The 18,464-nt window shown below is 40.6% G+C and overlaps 1 protein-coding gene across 2 annotated transcripts in view; it reads left to right on the top strand.

Moving 5' to 3' along the window:
* The window catches only part of EEFSEC (eukaryotic elongation factor, selenocysteine-tRNA specific), a 163,315-nt gene that overhangs the window by 34,573 nt on the left and 110,278 nt on the right, over positions 1-18,464 (top strand). For both annotated transcript variants that reach the window (XM_035106448.3, XM_088662336.1), the window contains exon 3: positions 11,388-11,595. In XM_035106448.3, coding sequence (XP_034962339.2) covers positions 11,388-11,595 — 208 coding nt within the window. The remainder of the gene's footprint in view (positions 1-11,387; positions 11,596-18,464) is intronic.

Here is an 18,464-nt window from a genome sequence, read left to right as displayed (position 1 = left end):
GCCATTTATGGTCAGCTGTGTAAGGCCCAAGGTTAAATGCTAAGTTACAGTTAATTTTCCAAAGCATCGCATGAGCACATATGGTCTTGATACCAAAACAAAATACCTCCCAACAAGAGGACTGAAGCTTGAACTAATCACACTTCTGCTGAATATTCAGAACCAACTCAACAGGCCATAGGATAATCCTAAATTGCTCTGGATATGGCACATTCTCTGTTTGAGAAAGCGTGTGTTGGCTATGTTTTTAGTTTGTGTGCCATGCACAGGTGGCATTTGAAACAGGACTTTGGAGTACCTCAGTGATGATGCAAGTGACAAAGTAGGCAGCTGGATATAAAGATAAATTGATTAGAGTTCATCTTCAAACACACCCTGTGGCATAAAGTGCGTGTGGATGTGATTAACATGTTAGCCCCATTCCCTCCATTTCCGTTAACATACTGGAAACTGGCAGAAGTAAATGGCCAATATATGCTTCTGACCCCTGGTCAGCCACCATTGAATTGCCTTTTCTGCATCTTCTTCAGTTTAAACTGTTTGGGACAAATTTTGTTACTTTCCTCTTCATGAGGTGCATTGCTATTTTAGAAAACCTTTTACACCCTTAACTCATTGATCCTCAGCAGATTCACTTGCAAGCAAGTCCCATTGATTTTGGTGTGGCTTAATTTGAACACTGTATGTTTAGAATTGCAACTTGAATCTCATTTTTATACTGTATTTCAAAACTCCTGAATTGATTCCAGTCTTTAAACCAGACTTCCTGAAACTTGGCCCTCCAGATGTTTTTGGCCTACAACTCCCATGATCCCTAGCTAGCAGGACCAGTGGTCAGGGATGATGGGAATTGTAGTCTCCAAACATCTGGAGGGCCGAGTTTGAGGAAGCCTGCTTTAAACCTTGGAATAAGGTGTGGTTTCTCTGTGGGATCCATAATGAAAGGACTATTCACACATGAAGATTTCAGGTGTTCACCTAAGATATTTTAAGTCTATACCTGTAAGTGTAGAATATGAGCATATCAGATGTGCATATTGTCCTTCTCAGGAAGACAGGATTAGATGCTTTGGTGGGCAGACGTGTGTTAGACTGTGTAATATGTGAAATGTCCCAAAGATAGAAAAAATATATAGATATGGGTCAATTTATGTTTGTGAAATAGAGACAAATGTTTTGTTTTGGAGGCTCGGATTTGCTAGAAATCAATTGCCATTGTGTTTTTGCACCTGGTAGGTATAAATCGGTCAGCTACATGACTTTATTCCTCTTCTTCCATGCCCTTGGGCTCATATGCTCCTCATTCACCTCTTTTCTTTAGGTACAGTCGCAAAAAGACATTATGGCCATAAATCCAGGCCTCATGCATGTGATACTAAACAATGGTTTAGCATTATGTGCAACATACCCACTGTTTTGGTATCGCTTTCCTATAACTTTTTCCATACTTGAGTTTGGAGTGAGAGTATAAAATTGACATGATTCAGGTAGTCACTTCTATAGGCTCGACATCTTACCCAACAGAGCTAAGATTCCATACTTGCAGTTTCATTAAAGTTGTCCCGTCCTGTTTCAAAACCTTATTTGTTTTGCCATGTGATGTTTATGTTTATTATTTTCCTAAAGTAACTGAAAATGAGGTCCTTTATTGCTCCAGTGGGCGAGAGGATGGTGACCAAACAGGACTCAAGAGGCTAAAATGTACCATTTAGAAAGATTTATTTTAAATGGTCTAGTGAATTCATTTCCATTTGTGAAAGATTTGAGCATAATAATCTCAAACAGCAACAGTTCCGTTATCGATGAATGAATATTTGGGAAGGGAAGGGAGAAAAAAACAGCATATGCAGGTAATGGTTATATGAGAAAAATAGGATATGAATTTGCAACTTAACTCTACTGGGCTAGTAATATTTGAGAAAGGAGAATATATGGGCTTGAACGTCAACAGGAGCAGAGATTAAAGAGCCATCAAGGCAGTGACATCACATAACATCCCCATCACAAGTGTATTTTAACACCTATTGCTTAGAGGTTATTTTGTTCAAACAACAACAGTGGTCTGATTAAAAGCATTGCTTTAGGATAGGTTTTCAGTGAGCTTTCAGTTAGGATATTTAGTTAACGTTCAGTAGCGTCTTAAGGTCATTGGGCGCCCTGGTGCAGATCCCTCGGGCGCCCCCCCCCCCACTCTTTTTTTTTTTTAAAAAAGGAAAGCTCCTAGTGCCCCTGCTCCGGTCGTTTACCTCTCTCCTCCGAGCGGCGCGGCTGGCGGGCGTCCAGGAGGAGGGAAAGGGGAGGCTGCCGCGCAGCTCCCCCACTTGCTGGGGCACCCCTCAGCGCCCTGGTGCCCTGCCGCCCCGCGCCACTAGGGCCAATGGGCGAGCCGCCCCGGTTAACGTTCATGTACATTTGCTATTTAATTTTGCACTATCAATTCTGATTGGCTGCTACTTTTTTGTTAAGGCCATTTGCATTGAATTCTAGCAATGATTTCAGATCTTTGGAATGGGTTATTTTGTTACAAATTTCCATACTTAATCTGCTATGAGACGAATGGTGTGCAATTGAGGTACTTGGGGTTTCAATTGTTCATGGAGGTAAGTTCAAGTGAGTGTAAAAAGCCCACTACATCCAGATAGCATTGGCATGCCTTGATTAAAGTTCTAGTTACAACTCCAGTTTTGATGAAAACGAATTATTTTTTCCCTATGGAAAGAGGAAATGCTGCGATTTGTTCTGCATACTTTGACTCATGTTTCTTTTTTCTACCCATAAAAAGTCATGTGAGTTTAGCTTGCTGCGTATGCTTATTCTAGTGGATTGAAATTTCTTTTAATAATAATTTAAATGATAACTTATTTGGGAGAATCTACTATATATTTTGAAAAGTAGTTTGTCTTTCTGTCCATCCGCCTCTTCTCTATAGATACTTGAGATACTGTCACCAAACTCAGCATGATGGTTCCTAAGGTGGGGACAGCAACCATTGTTAACAATGGTCCACCACTCACCATTTTGAATAAAGATGGCAGACCAAAATTAGGGATGTTTGGAGTTGTAGTCTATCAAATTCTGGATTGCCACAGATTCCCCATCTCTGCTTTTAACGTCCTGAATCCCTGGCCTACCTGGCAGCAATTCCCGCTAGCATATACAGTATGTCAAGTCCAAAGTTCAACAGTCAGGAAACATGGTCCAGGGGTCAGTCCACATAAGCAAAATCTGAAGTCTAACGGATAGGAAACACAGTCCAGAGTCAATCCAAGTAAGCCATGTTCAAAGTCCAGTAGTCAGGAAATACAGCCCAGAATCAACCCTGAAGCACAGTCCCATAGCCGTCTTGGAGTATCCAAGCTGAAGTCTATCCACGTAGGCAGATGAACAGATCGAGCACCTCAGCTCTGCTTCCCAGAGCGTACTTCCTGCTTCTACCTACACCTCAGAGTCTGCCTTGTTCATACGGTAGAGACGGAGGCCTCTTTGGTTCTGATGAGGGGTCCTGCTCTTCTGGTCCCTGCGCACTGACCCCCATCCTCTTGCTGTCCTCTGTCATCCCATGTGTACTTTCCGCAACTCCAACCTCTGCTTTTCCATCCCCAGCTTGCCCCGTTGGGTCCCAGTCATGGCTGCATCCCTCACTGGGATCCTCCTCACTGTTGTCCTGCCAGTTTCTGGCACTTAAGGACTAGTGCAGAACCCTGTCATTTTGGTAGGTGGGATGCATGTGAAGGGAAAGCCTCCATCTTGAGTGATTCTGTCACCAAGTGCAGCACTTCTGCTGTGCCCTTAGGAGTGAATGGGAGCCATTCACCTATATGTGAGAAATGCGAAGTTTGCACTGAGTGGCACTTTTGGCTTGGGGACAGTAACTGGAGCCCAAGATCCCACAGTATGCAGCCCCCAGAAGGTGGCTCATGAGGGGATGTGGTCGTTGGCTTGAAAAAGATTCCCCATCCCTGATTTAGGGCTTTACAAGACAATGTTGGCCAGGAAAGCTATAGAAAGCTACTGTGCCTTGTTGTAACGTTAGGAGTCAACGTAACTTCTGGCTATCTAGAAATACTTTACGGCAATTTTCTATTCAAGGGTTTCTCTAATCAAATATCTTGACTCCTGTGGCAATCGGTGTTGGGTTTTTGTAGGAAGCAACACAGAAATTAAGGAGTGACTGATTCCCTGATGTTCACCCCTGACATCCGGCCACCAGGGTTTAGTGACACCTTCCATATGGAACAGCATGCCTCAAAATACTTAGGGGATGCTGGAACCACATTGGGAGTTCCTGTTTCTTTTCAAAATGTTGTCTGTCCAAAGCTCTGGTATCTGGTTTTGATACATGATTTGCATTCGTTTACAGAGGGTTTTTTCATGTATAGTTCATGCACTCTTGGCCCCCTCCCTTTAGTGTGGAATTTTGCATATCCTGGAAAAATCTTCCTTGTTCACCCCATCAGCTCCCCAAAGGTACCTACAAAAATCCTGTATAGCTTGTAGTATCTCCCAAGGTGTTACTATATATGAAACAGAATAATTTACGTACTTCTGAATGGGGATTTGGAGCAAAAAAAAAAAAAAAGTTAAGAGAGGGTGGCGGTGGAAGTTTCGTACGCACTGCATGAAACAGACAATATTTCCTGAAACAGGAGATATTAACCTCAAAGAATTTAAAATAAAATATTTATTTTATGATTTTTTTTAAAAAAAACCTTTAGTATAGAAGGAGAAAAGGGTAGAATAGTCAGTCTTTTTATCCTAAGTGCAGATGAAATTGATTAAACCTTTTAAAACTCGCCTCAGTCCACCCGGTTTATTAATTGAAGAATTTCCTCTTTCCCCAGAATGGGAAGTGCATATTAAAACAGCTTTGCCCCCGAATAGCAGTGATACTTGAGAACAGCACATTTTCTCTTCTGTGCTAGAGGAAATCCTAACATGGTAAAAAGCCATATATATTTTAAAATACATTCAAGGAAATGCTATTTCATTTTCTTGTAAAGCATGAAATCAAATTATAGCCCATGGCCCACAATTATTTTATTTCTACATTTTAAATTCCATTTTCTGCCATTTGCAGTGCCTGTGAAGAGGTCTTGTGCTGTTTGTGCAAAGAGAACTAAAGAGATTACCTAAACAAAAACAAAAAAGAACACAGCAGTAGCTTAAATAGGCAAGTAGTCAGAATGTTGTGCTTATGTTCAATCCTCTTGTGACATGTGAAACCTTTTAACTCATTCTCACTTGGACCCTCTTCCCTTTTCCTCTACTCGCTCAATTTTTATTGTGTTTGGAGATCAAGGCATGTACAGTTTTTGATATTGATAGATACTGATGGAGCAGTCTGATCATGTGCCAAGCTCAAGGCACCTCTTTTAGTTTTCATTTTTAGGGGGCAAAAGTTCATATGCTTTGAAATGAGTAGCTGGAAATTCATCTTTGGTGTTCGCATGCACTTATAAAAACACCTGGACATACAACGCATGCCTGGAGTATTGTAGTCTAACTGTTCTAGTTGTGTGCAGCAAGCCTATTAAAAATAAGTAACAATTCTTTCGATTCCAAGAAATGGAAGGGGAGGTCTATAAGTGATCCAGTCTTGACATTTGTAGCTCACTTAATTGGATTATTGTAAATGAGTTCCTATTATATATTTGGGCTACACAAACAAAAACATTTTATATGTACTGATTAGGTATCCTTTTATAATAATAATAATCGTAATCATAATCATAATCATTATTATTATTTATACCCCGCCCATCTGGCTGGGTTTCCCCAGCCACTCTGGGCGGCTTCCAACAGAAAAATGAAATAAAATAATCTATTAAACATTAAAAGCCTCCCTAAACAGGGCTGCCTTCAGATGTCTTCTAAAAATCTGGTAGCTGTTTTTCTCTTTGACATCTGATGGGAGGGCGTTCCACAGGGTGGGCGCCACCACCGAGAAGGCCCTCTGCCTGGTTCCCTGCAACTTGGCTTCTCGCAACGAGGGAACCGCCAGAAGGCCCTCGGTACTGGACCTCAGTGTCCGGGCAGAACGATGGGGGTGGAGACGCTCCTTCAGGTATACTGGACCGAGGCCATTTAGGGCTTTAAAGGTCAGCACCAACACTTTGAACTGTGCTCTTTTATGTAGGGTACCAGTTCTACTGGAAAGACACATGTGATTGGTTCTGTCCATGTGGGTTAAATATTATTATTATTATTATTATTATTATTATTATTATTATTATTATTATTACCTGCCCTTAACTCTAAGTTACCAGGTCAGGTCACAACTGTTTAACTATTAAAACAGTTTAAAACAAATTGCAATCACAAGAATAGAGTGGGTCTTAGAAATATATATCTTGGGCTTCAAAAGGACAGGGTAAAGTGATGCATCTTCAACATACAATGAGAACTGTATAGTGAAGGTTCCAGGTGTACCTCTGGGAGGAGAGAATTGCACAACTTATGAGCTGCTATAGAGAATACTTTGTCCTGGGCCACCACCAACGCAAGATTCTCAGGGCAGTGGATCTACCAAGAGGGCATCTTAGAGCTCTGCAATGGGAAAACCTATAGAAAAGTGTCTTTCACAAACCCTTTCCAGACATTATAGGGTAGTGTTAATCTGCAGAGGGTAGGGGGTGGGGACAAATATTGCTTTAATGGCTTAAATGTGGTCCTCCAGATGTGCTTAAATGTGGTCCTCCAGATGTGATGGGATTCCACCTTCCATCACTCAGTTCCAGGCTAGCCATGGACTGTGGCAGAGTTTTCTATTCCATATGAAGGGGCTGCATGTTAGCTGTCTTGTTTTCTGCCGTTTTAGAGTCCCAGGATAGGCTGAGGCACTCACTGATAGGGCAGAGCTCACACTCCAAAGGCAAGGCAAGTCTGGTTGTCTGTTCAAATCTGGTGAACAAGTCAAGTATGCTGCTGCCAGATCTCAATCAAAGTTGTAAGGAAAGGCAAAAGACCAATACTGGCTAGGATTGCTGAATTGCCAATGTTGGGAAAGATTATCTGTAAATACATTTCACTTCTCTGATTATGCCTTGTGACTCACTCTAGTGAGTTGATAGGTTTTTGTTTTTAGACTGCAGATGCATCCCAGGGTGAGCGTCTGTTTGTTTGTATATGTATGTATTTATACGTGTCAGGGCTGTGATGGGCAACCTTTTTCAGGTCAGGGGCTGCACTTGGTTTGCAGGACCTGCTGAGGGCTGGAGGCCAGCAGAGCTGGGATCAGAGCAATGTTCAGAGCCACCTAATTAATGTAAGAAATGGCAATAACTTATATCACAGTGAATCCTAAAGCTATAGCCATCTATTTGTGTGGGTGGGTGGTGTGCAGTCATGAAATAGCTATTCATTGCCGTTTCTAGAAGGTGTAATAGGTCTGACAGCAACTCTCTTATATTGGAGAGGAAGTGTGCTGCTGTAGCTGAATCTGCGTTTTGAGATCTTTTGGTCTAGCTTTCCTGGGAAATAGCTCATAGGTTGGAAATTCCCCCCCCCAATAGATTCATGATGTTTTTGTTTCTAGAAGATTTTCCCAATTTGTAATTGGTTCTATCTGATCATGGCTGGTGTATCCACAGTAGATTGTAATCGTTTTCTTGTTCAGTGATGCTTTCATGTATGCAGATCACTCTTCTGCATGTCTGCTTCATTCAGATTCATTTTGAGTCCCACTTGTCTGCCTTTGGTGGTTTCTGAAGAACTTTCTCATCTCTCAGATCACTTTTTATCTATATGGAACAATATCCTCTGAAAAACTGAAACAGTTCAGTTACTCTTTTTATTCCTTTTCCCCACAGTGTCTTTGGAAGATGTTCTCTCAGCAAATTGTGCAGGTTTATGGTGAGATAGCATCGCCTTGTTTTATTCCTGTCATTGTTTCTGATGTCCCCACCGCTGCGGCTGTGATAGTGTTTTCTTACCTGAATTAAAAGCCTTCTGTTCATGAGATTATATGCATAACAGTGCGGTGTTATATAGGTTCATCTTCATATTTTCCTTTGTTGTTTAAGTCCTTAATACCTGCGGGAAATCTCAGATATCTTTGTAATCTTTTATTGTCATAAATATGCTTTGGCAGTGAGTTCTTTGCCCACTTATTTCATGTTAGCCAGGAGTTCATGAAATGTTACTTCGTAGAAACCCCCTCCTCTACAAGCACTCTCCTAGGAATGTCAGCCTCTAAGTGGACTCCATTGTCTTTCTTGACAGGGGGGTGGGAATTGCTATGTATCTGTGAAATCTGGAATAGAAAAAAAAATGGACCTGGTTCCCCATGCTTGGCTTATGCCATAATAAATTTGCCAGTCTTTACAGTAGCACAATACTTTTTGTTGTTGCTGGAGACTAAGAGGCTACCCCTTTGGAAACTGACCCTTTAGCTTGCTTTAAAAAAAAAATCTAAGAAAAGTAGGGTCAGTAAATAATACCTATCAAAAATGTTTGCTTTCCCCCACATGATTTAGGAACGGAGTTCCATATTTGTGGGCCATCCCCTGCTTCTTCCATTGTCACAACTTTCCATTCCTGGCGTGCAGTTGGAAGGATATGCTTGGTCTGATTCGGAGATTGGCAGTTTCCCATGACATTTTCCACCCTCTTAGGCTTGTGGAGATGTTCATAATACAGTTGAGCTAGAATAACGTAAGCTTCTAATATTGCAAATTTCCTATACAAAAGCAAGCCCTGTGTAGGAATTTTGTAATGGCTGAAACAACCCTTGGTCTGTAGCGGTGTTGAGGGGGAAATCAGGATGTTATGCAGTGTTCATGCCTCAATGCTTCTGCCTTAATTCCTTTCAGCCATGCTGGTCAAGATCCAGTTAACATTGATGCAGGAATTATAGCTAGCACTATTCATTGTTTATGAAACACCTCTGCATTTCAGATTGTTTAGCAGTCACTGTTTCAGGTAAAGTGGTTCTTCTTTTACATGTTGGAAACCAAAGCTGAGAGATAGTGACAGCTAAAACTATACAAATTAGTTCAGGATTCACTTAAGCCTGATGCTGGCAGTTTACAGATCCAATGTGGTTTGGTTTTTGTGAAATTCACATTACAACACATCGGTTTTATGGAATGATTTGATTAATTTTATCTGATAAATCAAAACGCCTCAATTCTTAAGGGCTTCAGTTTTGAGTATAGTTGTAAGCTTGCTATGGTATAATCAGCAACGGTTTTATCTCTCGAAAAAGCCAACCTGTACCCACTATATGCCAAAACATATGCTGTTGTATCAGGCATTATTTGGACATTGCTACAATTAATAGGCAGCTGAATTCTAAGTTTAATGTAATTCATTAATGACATCAAAGTAACATAAAATACTCCACAATGTTACAAATAATGAATACTAGGTACTTCGGAAAAAACATTTTAAAAGCACCCAAAATATGTAATTCATTTTTGCAGCATGCAGAATGGTATATAATAATTTTCTTTAACCTCATAGCCCTGTGAACTAGGTAAATGTTGCTGCTCCCATTTTAGAGAAGGACAAGTTTCTCCTGCAGTCACAGGTTGACGTGAAACATTATAATCTTACTGCTTAAAATTAATGCTCCCCCAGTTTATGTAGATTTCTAGCATTTAAATGAGAACAGCTTTTAATGATTAGCCAAAGAGCGGTTTCACATTTTAACATGTTGAAGTTACTTGTTTTCTCATGAGTTAGTAAATAATGCACCGTGACCCATACATCTGCTTGAATCACTGCATTGTAGTGCCCCAAAGATAATCGGAAAACATGGTGTCAGCCTGTTAAATGCACACGTGAAGCCATCCGAATGTTTGATAAGATGGAAATAGTGCTTCATTGCTTTGATTTTGCTTCACCAGTAAAATATGGTCAGATACATTATGCTGATTGTGTATCTTGCCCAAGTGCTCCTCAGCTTTGATTACTACAGTGTGCTGCATTTTAATGCACTTTTAAGCTGAATTTTTTGAGCTCATGGACATTCTAAATGAGTGTGTATGGATATGGATAGCTGATTATATCAGGTAAATAAAGTAAGCCAGGAAAAAGCAAGCAAGCTCTTAAATGCTGATGGTAAAGGAGAAGATGAAAGAAAAACAAGTATGGTAAATCACGTGTCTTGAGCGTAACCTTTTTTTAGCATAACTTTTAGAATGTTGTTGTTAAGGATATCATTCTTAAGACAAGGGAAACTGTCTGAAACTGTTGTTAAAATGCTTTATAATTCAATCCATATCATATAAAGCAGCACACCTTTTGAATAAGGCTATGACACATAACTACATTATGCCAGTTCAGAGGTGCATATCTTAAGCCAAGATGTAAATGAGTGTTGTGAATCTGAGTGAACAGATGAAGGGGGGGGGGGGAACCCGACAGGAGGACATACAGTTCCAAAATCTCCATAACTGAGGGCCATGGCCAGTGTTTGGTCCCTAGTGAAGAATACACATATTTTGACACAGCACTATTAAGTTTGGTGGCTGGAGGCATTGGAAGGGAGGAGGTTTGAAGTAGCCTTAAGACAAGGGATCATAAGAACCATCTTATTTAGTTTGCTCTTGTGCAGTTCTAGTCTCATGAGGGCGGGAAAGCGAGAGTTGCGCTCATTGGCCTTCCCCTTCAGTTATCTTCCTAACAGCCCGCCTCTTGCAGCCCTCAATGTGCTTGAACTGCACTTCTGCAGTGGTGAGTCTGTTCTACCCATATTGGTTCTCCAGTTAGGGATCTAAATTATTTGGGGAGCCACCATAAATAAAGCAAGTCCCTCAGAGCAGAAGTTCAGCCTGGACTTGTGGGGGGCTGCAGGGACATGCCGTTGGGATTATGATGGAGGAACGGGGCCAGCAAGCAGGGCCCCCCACTCTGTGAACATCTGGAAATTATTGAATTGGGTAAACAGCTGGTGCATACTCTCGACTCCATATTATTGATCCAATTGCCACCCCTTTAAGTTGAATCTAATAAGGAGTTTTTCATGGTATGTGAGAAGAATTTGACAGTGGTGTTTTAGCTGTTGTGGAGCGTTGCAGCATTTATAGCACATTTTTAAGTCAGAGCTATCAGATTGCTTTTTTAAAAAAAAGTTTAAATTGTTCAGTTAAAATTATGTTGGGTCAGTGTGGTTCTGAAATAAGATGAGATATATTGTATTTTTAAAAAATTTAATACTCTGTATCAAAATTAAATTTTTATTTCTGTTTTCTTTGTTTAATTATCTTCTGTCCTAGTGTTAACATCATTTAAATATCTAGATAATGCAGAATGTTCACTGTGGAATTTTATCTAAGCCACCTGTTTTCTTTGGTTATAACAAATATGGGTGGTGTTTGCAGTCACAATTTTACTGTCTTAACCTTTAGAAATTTGACACTGATTTCATTTTTTATTTATTTCAGGGGCTCAGATAATTGACCTGATGATGCTTGTGATAGACGTAACAAAAGGGATGCAGACTCAGTCAGCAGAGTGCTTGGTGATTGGGCAAATTGCATGTCAGAAAATGATCGTGGTTTTGAACAAAATAGACCTTCTTCCAGAAAGTAAACGACAAGCTGCTGTTGAGAAGATGTCGAAGAAAATGCAGAAGACCTTGGAAAATACTAGGTATGTAACCAAGTGAGCCATGTATGCACATGAAAAAAAGAGTCAGAATGAGCCATGTTCTATAAAAAAATCACTAAATCAAAGCTATCCAGGATAGTAGCCACAGCTCGAGGGATTATGTGTGAACATGTTCTGTAGATGACTGTAGTTTTCACATGCAACCTTTCAATGGAAATGATTGAGAGCTATCCCACAGATGAAAAATGCCCTTTAATGGCTTGATCAAAATGAAATCTCCTGCTTTGAAGGCTTAGTTAACACTTTTTTTTTCATACGGTACTTTGGAAAAGAGCTTGCAAGTGTGTACATATCCAGCTATAAGGTGTAGTATTGTGGCTGCCTTTGCATGGGTGTTAAATTGTCACTTATTTATATGTCTTGTTACAGAGACAGGTTAGTTTGCTATATTCCTGACCTGCTGCTCTATTAGTGCTTTTAGCACCTGCATCAGGAGATACAACTTTATTTTTCTGTGAAATATCTACAGAGCCACTGTCCGGCGGCAGGTTGCTTATGCAGGGAGCTTCTATTGTTGAGGTCATGGCTACAAGTGGGTACATAGACTGGATTTTCCCCTCACAAGGTCACAGCATAGAAAGATTGCAAGGCAAAGCACAGGAATCTTCATTTTTCACCTGCTATATTCCTTCCCCTTCTTAAGTTCAGAGAGTTTCAGCAGAAATAAATAGGGCATGCATTTTGAATACTGAATGTTTGACAAGTACAAGAGGACAAAATAAGTTGGCCATACTAGGTTGCATAAACCATCTTATGTCTTACTCTGATTTCAGGATAGTGTCTTTTTGTTCCACCAAACAATCTGAAACATCTTACTGTTTTATCAGTCTCTCTGTTGTCTTTGCCCTGTTTCGTTTTCATCCGTATACCATAAAGGTCACCGAGTTGAATTTCTATTTGCAGATTTGATAGAGACAAAATCCCATCAGTTTAAACTGTCCTTCAAGGTAGTTGCTGGAGGGCAAACAAATGTAAATAAGCTGCGATTTGTGTGTGTGTCAACCTGTTTTATAGTATATTCCTCTTTATTTTGTTTTTCTTTGGTAAGTAAATACTTTCATATTTGCTCTCAGCTATCTTAAAATTTCAAAGCTCTAATTTCTGATTGACCTCAAATGCATGGTAAATTTTTTTTATAGTTCTGGCTGTTTGTAAAATCAGTCAGGTAATATAATATCACTGGCTTCAGTATTGGGTAAGAATGTAATTTCAGTAATAAGGTCCATGAGATTGCAAAAACTGAGCAGAATTATTATTTTACAACAAAACCAAGTGAAGGATTTCCTGAAATGTTATTTACTTGCTAGAAATTTTGGTTTACAGTACATCTGTGATACATCTGTTTGAACATAATGGCAACAGATGTTCAGCTGAGGGGAATATTCAGGTGAGTTGTACTTGTGAAACTGAATACTTATACTTGAGATTATCCTTTCTCTATAATTTTGTCCCCGGAAAATGAAAAAGGATTTTCTAGCTTTTACTTGAGTTGATATTACTGCTACTATTTGACACTGGGATAAATATGAAACCTTTCTATAAATCAAGAGAAAATGACCACTGTAGAGGTCAACACCCTTCAACACCCAGATAGACTGAGGATTCTGACTGTAGGGTTGACAAAAGCTGGAAGTATATAGCAAGGATATAAATGTCATATTAAAAATCCTCTCACCCTCTTCTCTGTTAAACCTTTGTAGCCCTTTGAACCTCATAATTTCTCAGAAGCCATTTTACCAGGCCTTCTGGCATATCTTGGAAGTTAAAGTGCAAGTGTGTTCTACAGAAAAAGAGCTCATAAATTAGAATGCTTGATCTTCCTTCCTCCATTATTAAAACTCAGGGTCATGCAATCTCATATTTTACAGGTGATCTCTGTCTTTTTGATTAGGAATATGATTGTTTCCATCACCAAACCAACATTTGGCCAGCAGGAATTTCTGAAACATTCCTGATTCTTAGTACGTAAGCCAGCAGCACCAGGGCTTATTGGAGTGATGTAGTCATAGCTGTCAAGTTCTCCCTTTTTTAAAAGGGAAATTCCCTTATGCTGAATAGGCTTCCTCGCGAGAAAAGGGAAAACTTGACAGCTATGGATGTAGTCATGCGTAGTCCTGCTGCTCACACTGGTCAGGATGGAAGCTTAGGAGATGCCTCCCTGCCTCTACCTACCAAGTTTAGTGCAACGATCCTGTGTTGCCTAAGTGTTACCGAAACCTGTTAGTTTAAGAACCTTGGAGTTTATACTAGCCGACTAGCTTCAACCATGCTCCAATAAAGGTGGATGCAATAACAGTAGCTGTATCAAAAGCTTAACAGTTTGCTTAGAAAGCTCCATGTCTCGCTCCCAATTCCCACAGCCATTATCTCTCCCACCTCCTTTAAGTGGCTTGTGAAGGAGTAAGGGCAAAGCCTTTCTTGGGCTGGTTTTAAAACTGGATTTTATTTTCCTTAAAAAAATTGTATTTCTGTGTTATGTTAAAATACTTTAGCAAGCTGCCGCATTTTTCTCTAGGGTGTAACCAATTGCCTTATTTATAGATTATAATGTAAGGATTTTTTCCAGGACTGATTGGATGCTTTTGTTTGGGGAACATGCCCATTCCTCTGAAGTTTGTGGATCAGCCCACTTGCACGAGACACCCGGATTAGTTTTTAGTAAATTTATCTTTACTTCTTAGCCACACTTCTAGTACTCCTTTTAGTGATTCTGCTCTCTTTTGGGACTAGCCCATTAAAGATGCTTGGATGTGAAGCCTGGATTAGATACTGCAGGAAGTTAGACTAGCTGCCCTTTTGCCCTGCAGTTTTGTGGTTCTTATAGTTGCCAGTTTTGGCTCTTTGAGTGAGCTGCATATATTTCTACACAAAGGGCTCCTTTCTCATTCCTTTTGAATGCATGTAGGCTCTAATGAATGTATGGGGGCTGTGGATGAATGCAGAGAGGCACTTAAGGACTTCCAATGAGTTGAACGGATTATTTGCTAAAATAGTAGTGATACAATCCATGCTAACAGAGAAGCATAGCATCAAGCCAGATTCATATCATGCAGAGGACAGGAATAGGAATTGCATCCTCCTTGGCAACCCGCAGGCGACTTCATTACTGTGCACCATGAATTGTAAAGCTGGAAAGAAAGTGGTGGCATTCACTCAAAGTCTCCTTGCACTGAAGCAGGATCCTCTGAATCGATATACATCTTAGACCAGGGGACGTCTAGCGTTTTGACACTAGGGCTTATAATGTTTGTGTAGGTGAGAACATTTTTCACACAGGGAGCTTTTCAAGCCCCTGTAGCACTGCAACATGGAAATCTGCACCTGCTGAAACCCCTTTTAAAGGTAAAGGTAAAGGGACCCCTGACCATTAGGTCCAGTCGCGGATGACTCTGGGGCTGCGGCGCTCATCTCGCTCTATTGGCCGAGGGAGCCGGTGTTTGTCTGCAGACAGCTTCCAGGTCATGTGGCCAGCATGACAAATCCGCTTCTGGTGAACCAGAGCAGCACACGGAAACGCTGTTTACCTTCCCGCCAGAGCAGTACCTATGGAGCTCACCCCGTCGCGTGGATTCGAACCACCGACCATCTGATTGGCAAGCCCTAGTCTCAGTACAGTAGCTCTAATGTTCAAAGTTTGGTCTTCCCTGATTTGATGGTGGGCCAGTTTGGATATAATGCTGAATCAAAGTGTTGTGCAGGAGTAGTTCTTCTGAACCAGCCTTTCTGCTGCTTACTGTAATGGTGCAAGGCAGGGAGGTGGCAAGGTCAGGACTGTGTTGCTGCATTGCTGGGTGTGCTGGATTGGCTGTGTCCCTGTACCATCACACACACACACACACACACACACACACACACACACACACACCGTATAAGACTCCCCCATGTATAAGACTTTGATTTAAATTGGGGGCTCCGATTTAAGAAAATGGGGGAAATGTATCCGTGTATAAGACACCCCCAAATTTTTGACATTATTTTTTAAGGAAAAAACCTAGTCTTATACACGAAAAAATACAGTATATATATTTCATTTTACAACAAACAACAAACTCTTAAAAATCAAGTTATTACATATATCATATTTTGACTCCCCTCCCCCTCTTTCTGTGGTTCCTTATATTTATAATATTTTTACTGCATTTCCAAATTAAACCTATTTATTATTTAACACATATAATCAATAGTTATTTAATATCACTGCATGTTTTTACATTAATCCTGCTAATGTCTTAATCTCTTTGAAATATTTTTGTAAACATTCAACAAACGATTTCCACTCTATATTAAAAACATTGTCATCCTGATTTCTTATTCTTCCTGTCAGCTTCGTTATTTCTGCATAGTCCAATAGTTTCTTTTGCCATTCCTTTTTTGCCAGGACGTTTTCTTCCTTCCATCTTTGGGCAAATAACATTCGAGTGGCCATGGTCGCATACATAAATTGATTTTTATATTGTTTAGGTATCTCTGGTCCCATAATTCCCCAAAGAAAAGCCTCTGGTTTCTTTGGAGGGCGGCTCTGTCTCACTGTCTCACCACGCTGGCCTCTCGTGGTCTTATGAGCACAAGCTACAGCATTCTCCCTGGTTTTTAGGCACCTGAGTTCTCCATCACCTCAAACTTTGAGGGACTTTGGTAACTTCAAAGTCCAGTTAGTGAACAAAGCACAGTTTGATCCTGGCTTGTCTGAGCTAACTACAAATTGAACTAACAAGAGGTCCCTGATTTCAGATGTAACATGGAGCTCTGGTTAATTTAAAATAGAATGTGAAGGCTTTCAATCTGCTGTTCTTGTGTGTGAGACTGCATTTTGCTACAGCTTCTGCATATAATATTAAACTGGTTCAGCATTGTGTCCAGATTGGCCCTATATCTCTAGATGTGGGCCTCAAATAAAAGCGGCACCCCTTCCTCCAGTTTTGTGATAAATTTGGCTGACTGGTTTATTCATTTCTGTAGTGCGTCTAGCATTCAAAATGCTTCACAGTGCTTACTGTATTCTTGAAAATCCCACAAGTGTTAAATTCTCCGTTGCTTCTGTTACAGATTCGGGAGCCAAGAGATTGTGATAGGCCCGAGAGTTTATCCACTAGTGACCAGTAATTTGAACCCAGTCATTCTAGGTCTAAGACTGCAAACTCTATCTGTCAAACCCACTTTTCTTAGTGCAGATCCCGTCTATCCGATTTGTCACGTCTACTTGTGTGAATGTTGATACCTCGGAGGAAGTGGAGGACAGGGGAGACATCTGAAAATCTCAGGGGGAAATGGAAATTCTCACCTCATTTGGCCGCTTTTGAGGCACAAGATTAAAGGAAGCCATGCAATACTGCACCCCTCCCCCACTTCTTCTCTTCCTACTGGCCCTGATATATGTCCGGTGGCTCTTGTATAACTTAACTCTTAATATGTTTTTATAGAGTGGAACTGTAGTCTTGTTCACGTCATTTTCCAGTGTTTTAGCAAGGGTATTACTGTGAGAAGCAGGTGTTCTGATGCTACTAAAACAGGTTACAGGGGGAAAAGTTTGTTCCCAAGGTATGCTATATGTTAATACATTTGTAAGAACAATATGTCATGTTTTCAGCCCTTGCCTCTGAAAAAAGCAAAAGGGAGAGATTGCCCAAATGTATTTGGATAAAAATAATTGAATTTCCAAAAAGCTTTATGGTTAATCGCTCGAATTCTCAGTACACATTTTTATCATCCTTTGTCCCTGGGAACCTTAGGCTTATGGCACATAAACAGAGAAAATACCTTGTATACAGGATTAGTGTTAGATAACTTCTGTGGAAGGGCAATACACTTGGGCTGTGATCCCAGTGGAGCCTGCACTGGAGCAGCTTTGAGAATCAAACTTCCCATGAACATTCTTGCTTTGTCAAAAAGTTCCCTTCCCCCAGGAACTTGCCCCCTTGAGATGAAAATCTAAGGCTTTGGAGTCTGAAAACAAAAAAGGCAAGGGACAGGCCTTTGACTCAGAAACTTATCGCCAGTATTTGTTATGTGGCTGAAGTTGAAGGCTTGCTAGAACTGAGCATATACTGTATTTGTAACATTTTCCTACCCCCCCCCCACTTTTTTATGACAGAAAATGAGCTATCATCATTCTGTTTACTTAGGTTTTTGTCTTAAGAAGGGGGAAAAAACCCTTCTTTTTAAAAGTGCCAATAGAATTTGTGAGGCAAAATCTGATTGCAGGTGCAGAAGATACGTGCCAGAGGATTCACAATCCTGAGAATGTCAGCTTTCGATTTTTAAATTCCTTCAATTGCTGATTTCAAGTTCTTCATTATATAGGCAAGTCTTATACTGTATAAACCTCCTGTCAACCTAGCAGTTCGAAAGCACGTCAAAGTGCAAGTAGATAAATAGGTACCGCTCCGGCAGGAAGGTAAACGCCGTTTCCGTGTGCTGCTCTGGTTCGCCAGAAGCGGCTTAGTCATGCTGGCCACATGACCCGGCCAGTAAAGCGAGATGAGCGCCGCAACCCCAGAGTAGTCCGTGGCTGGACCTAATGGTCAGGGGTCCCTTTACTTTTTATACTGTATAAATATTGCTGATTCTTGCTGAGAACCCCACACTGTCGGAAAGAGAAGCCATAACAGAGTGCAGACCATGTATTTTGTGTTTAGAAAGCCCAGCTCCAGTTTCTAGATTCTCTGGTTCCATACTCAGCTAGCAGGAGATGTAAAAGTTGTCTGTCTGAGACCCTGAAGAGTCCTTGCGTTGATGATATCTTCTGAAACTTGGCTACTGCTAATTTATTACTTGCCTAGAAAGTAAGAAAGAGAAGGCAGAACGCATACAAAGACACACGCTATAGTCTTGAAAAGTCAATCACTGAATAT

Source organism: Zootoca vivipara, chromosome 2 (assembly GCF_965207765.1).
Source record: "Zootoca vivipara chromosome 2, rZooViv2.hap1.1, whole genome shotgun sequence".
Taxonomy (NCBI): domain Eukaryota; kingdom Metazoa; phylum Chordata; class Lepidosauria; order Squamata; family Lacertidae; genus Zootoca; species Zootoca vivipara.
Note: the sequence above shows the minus strand (reverse complement) of the source record. Positions and strands in the feature narration are given on the sequence as shown.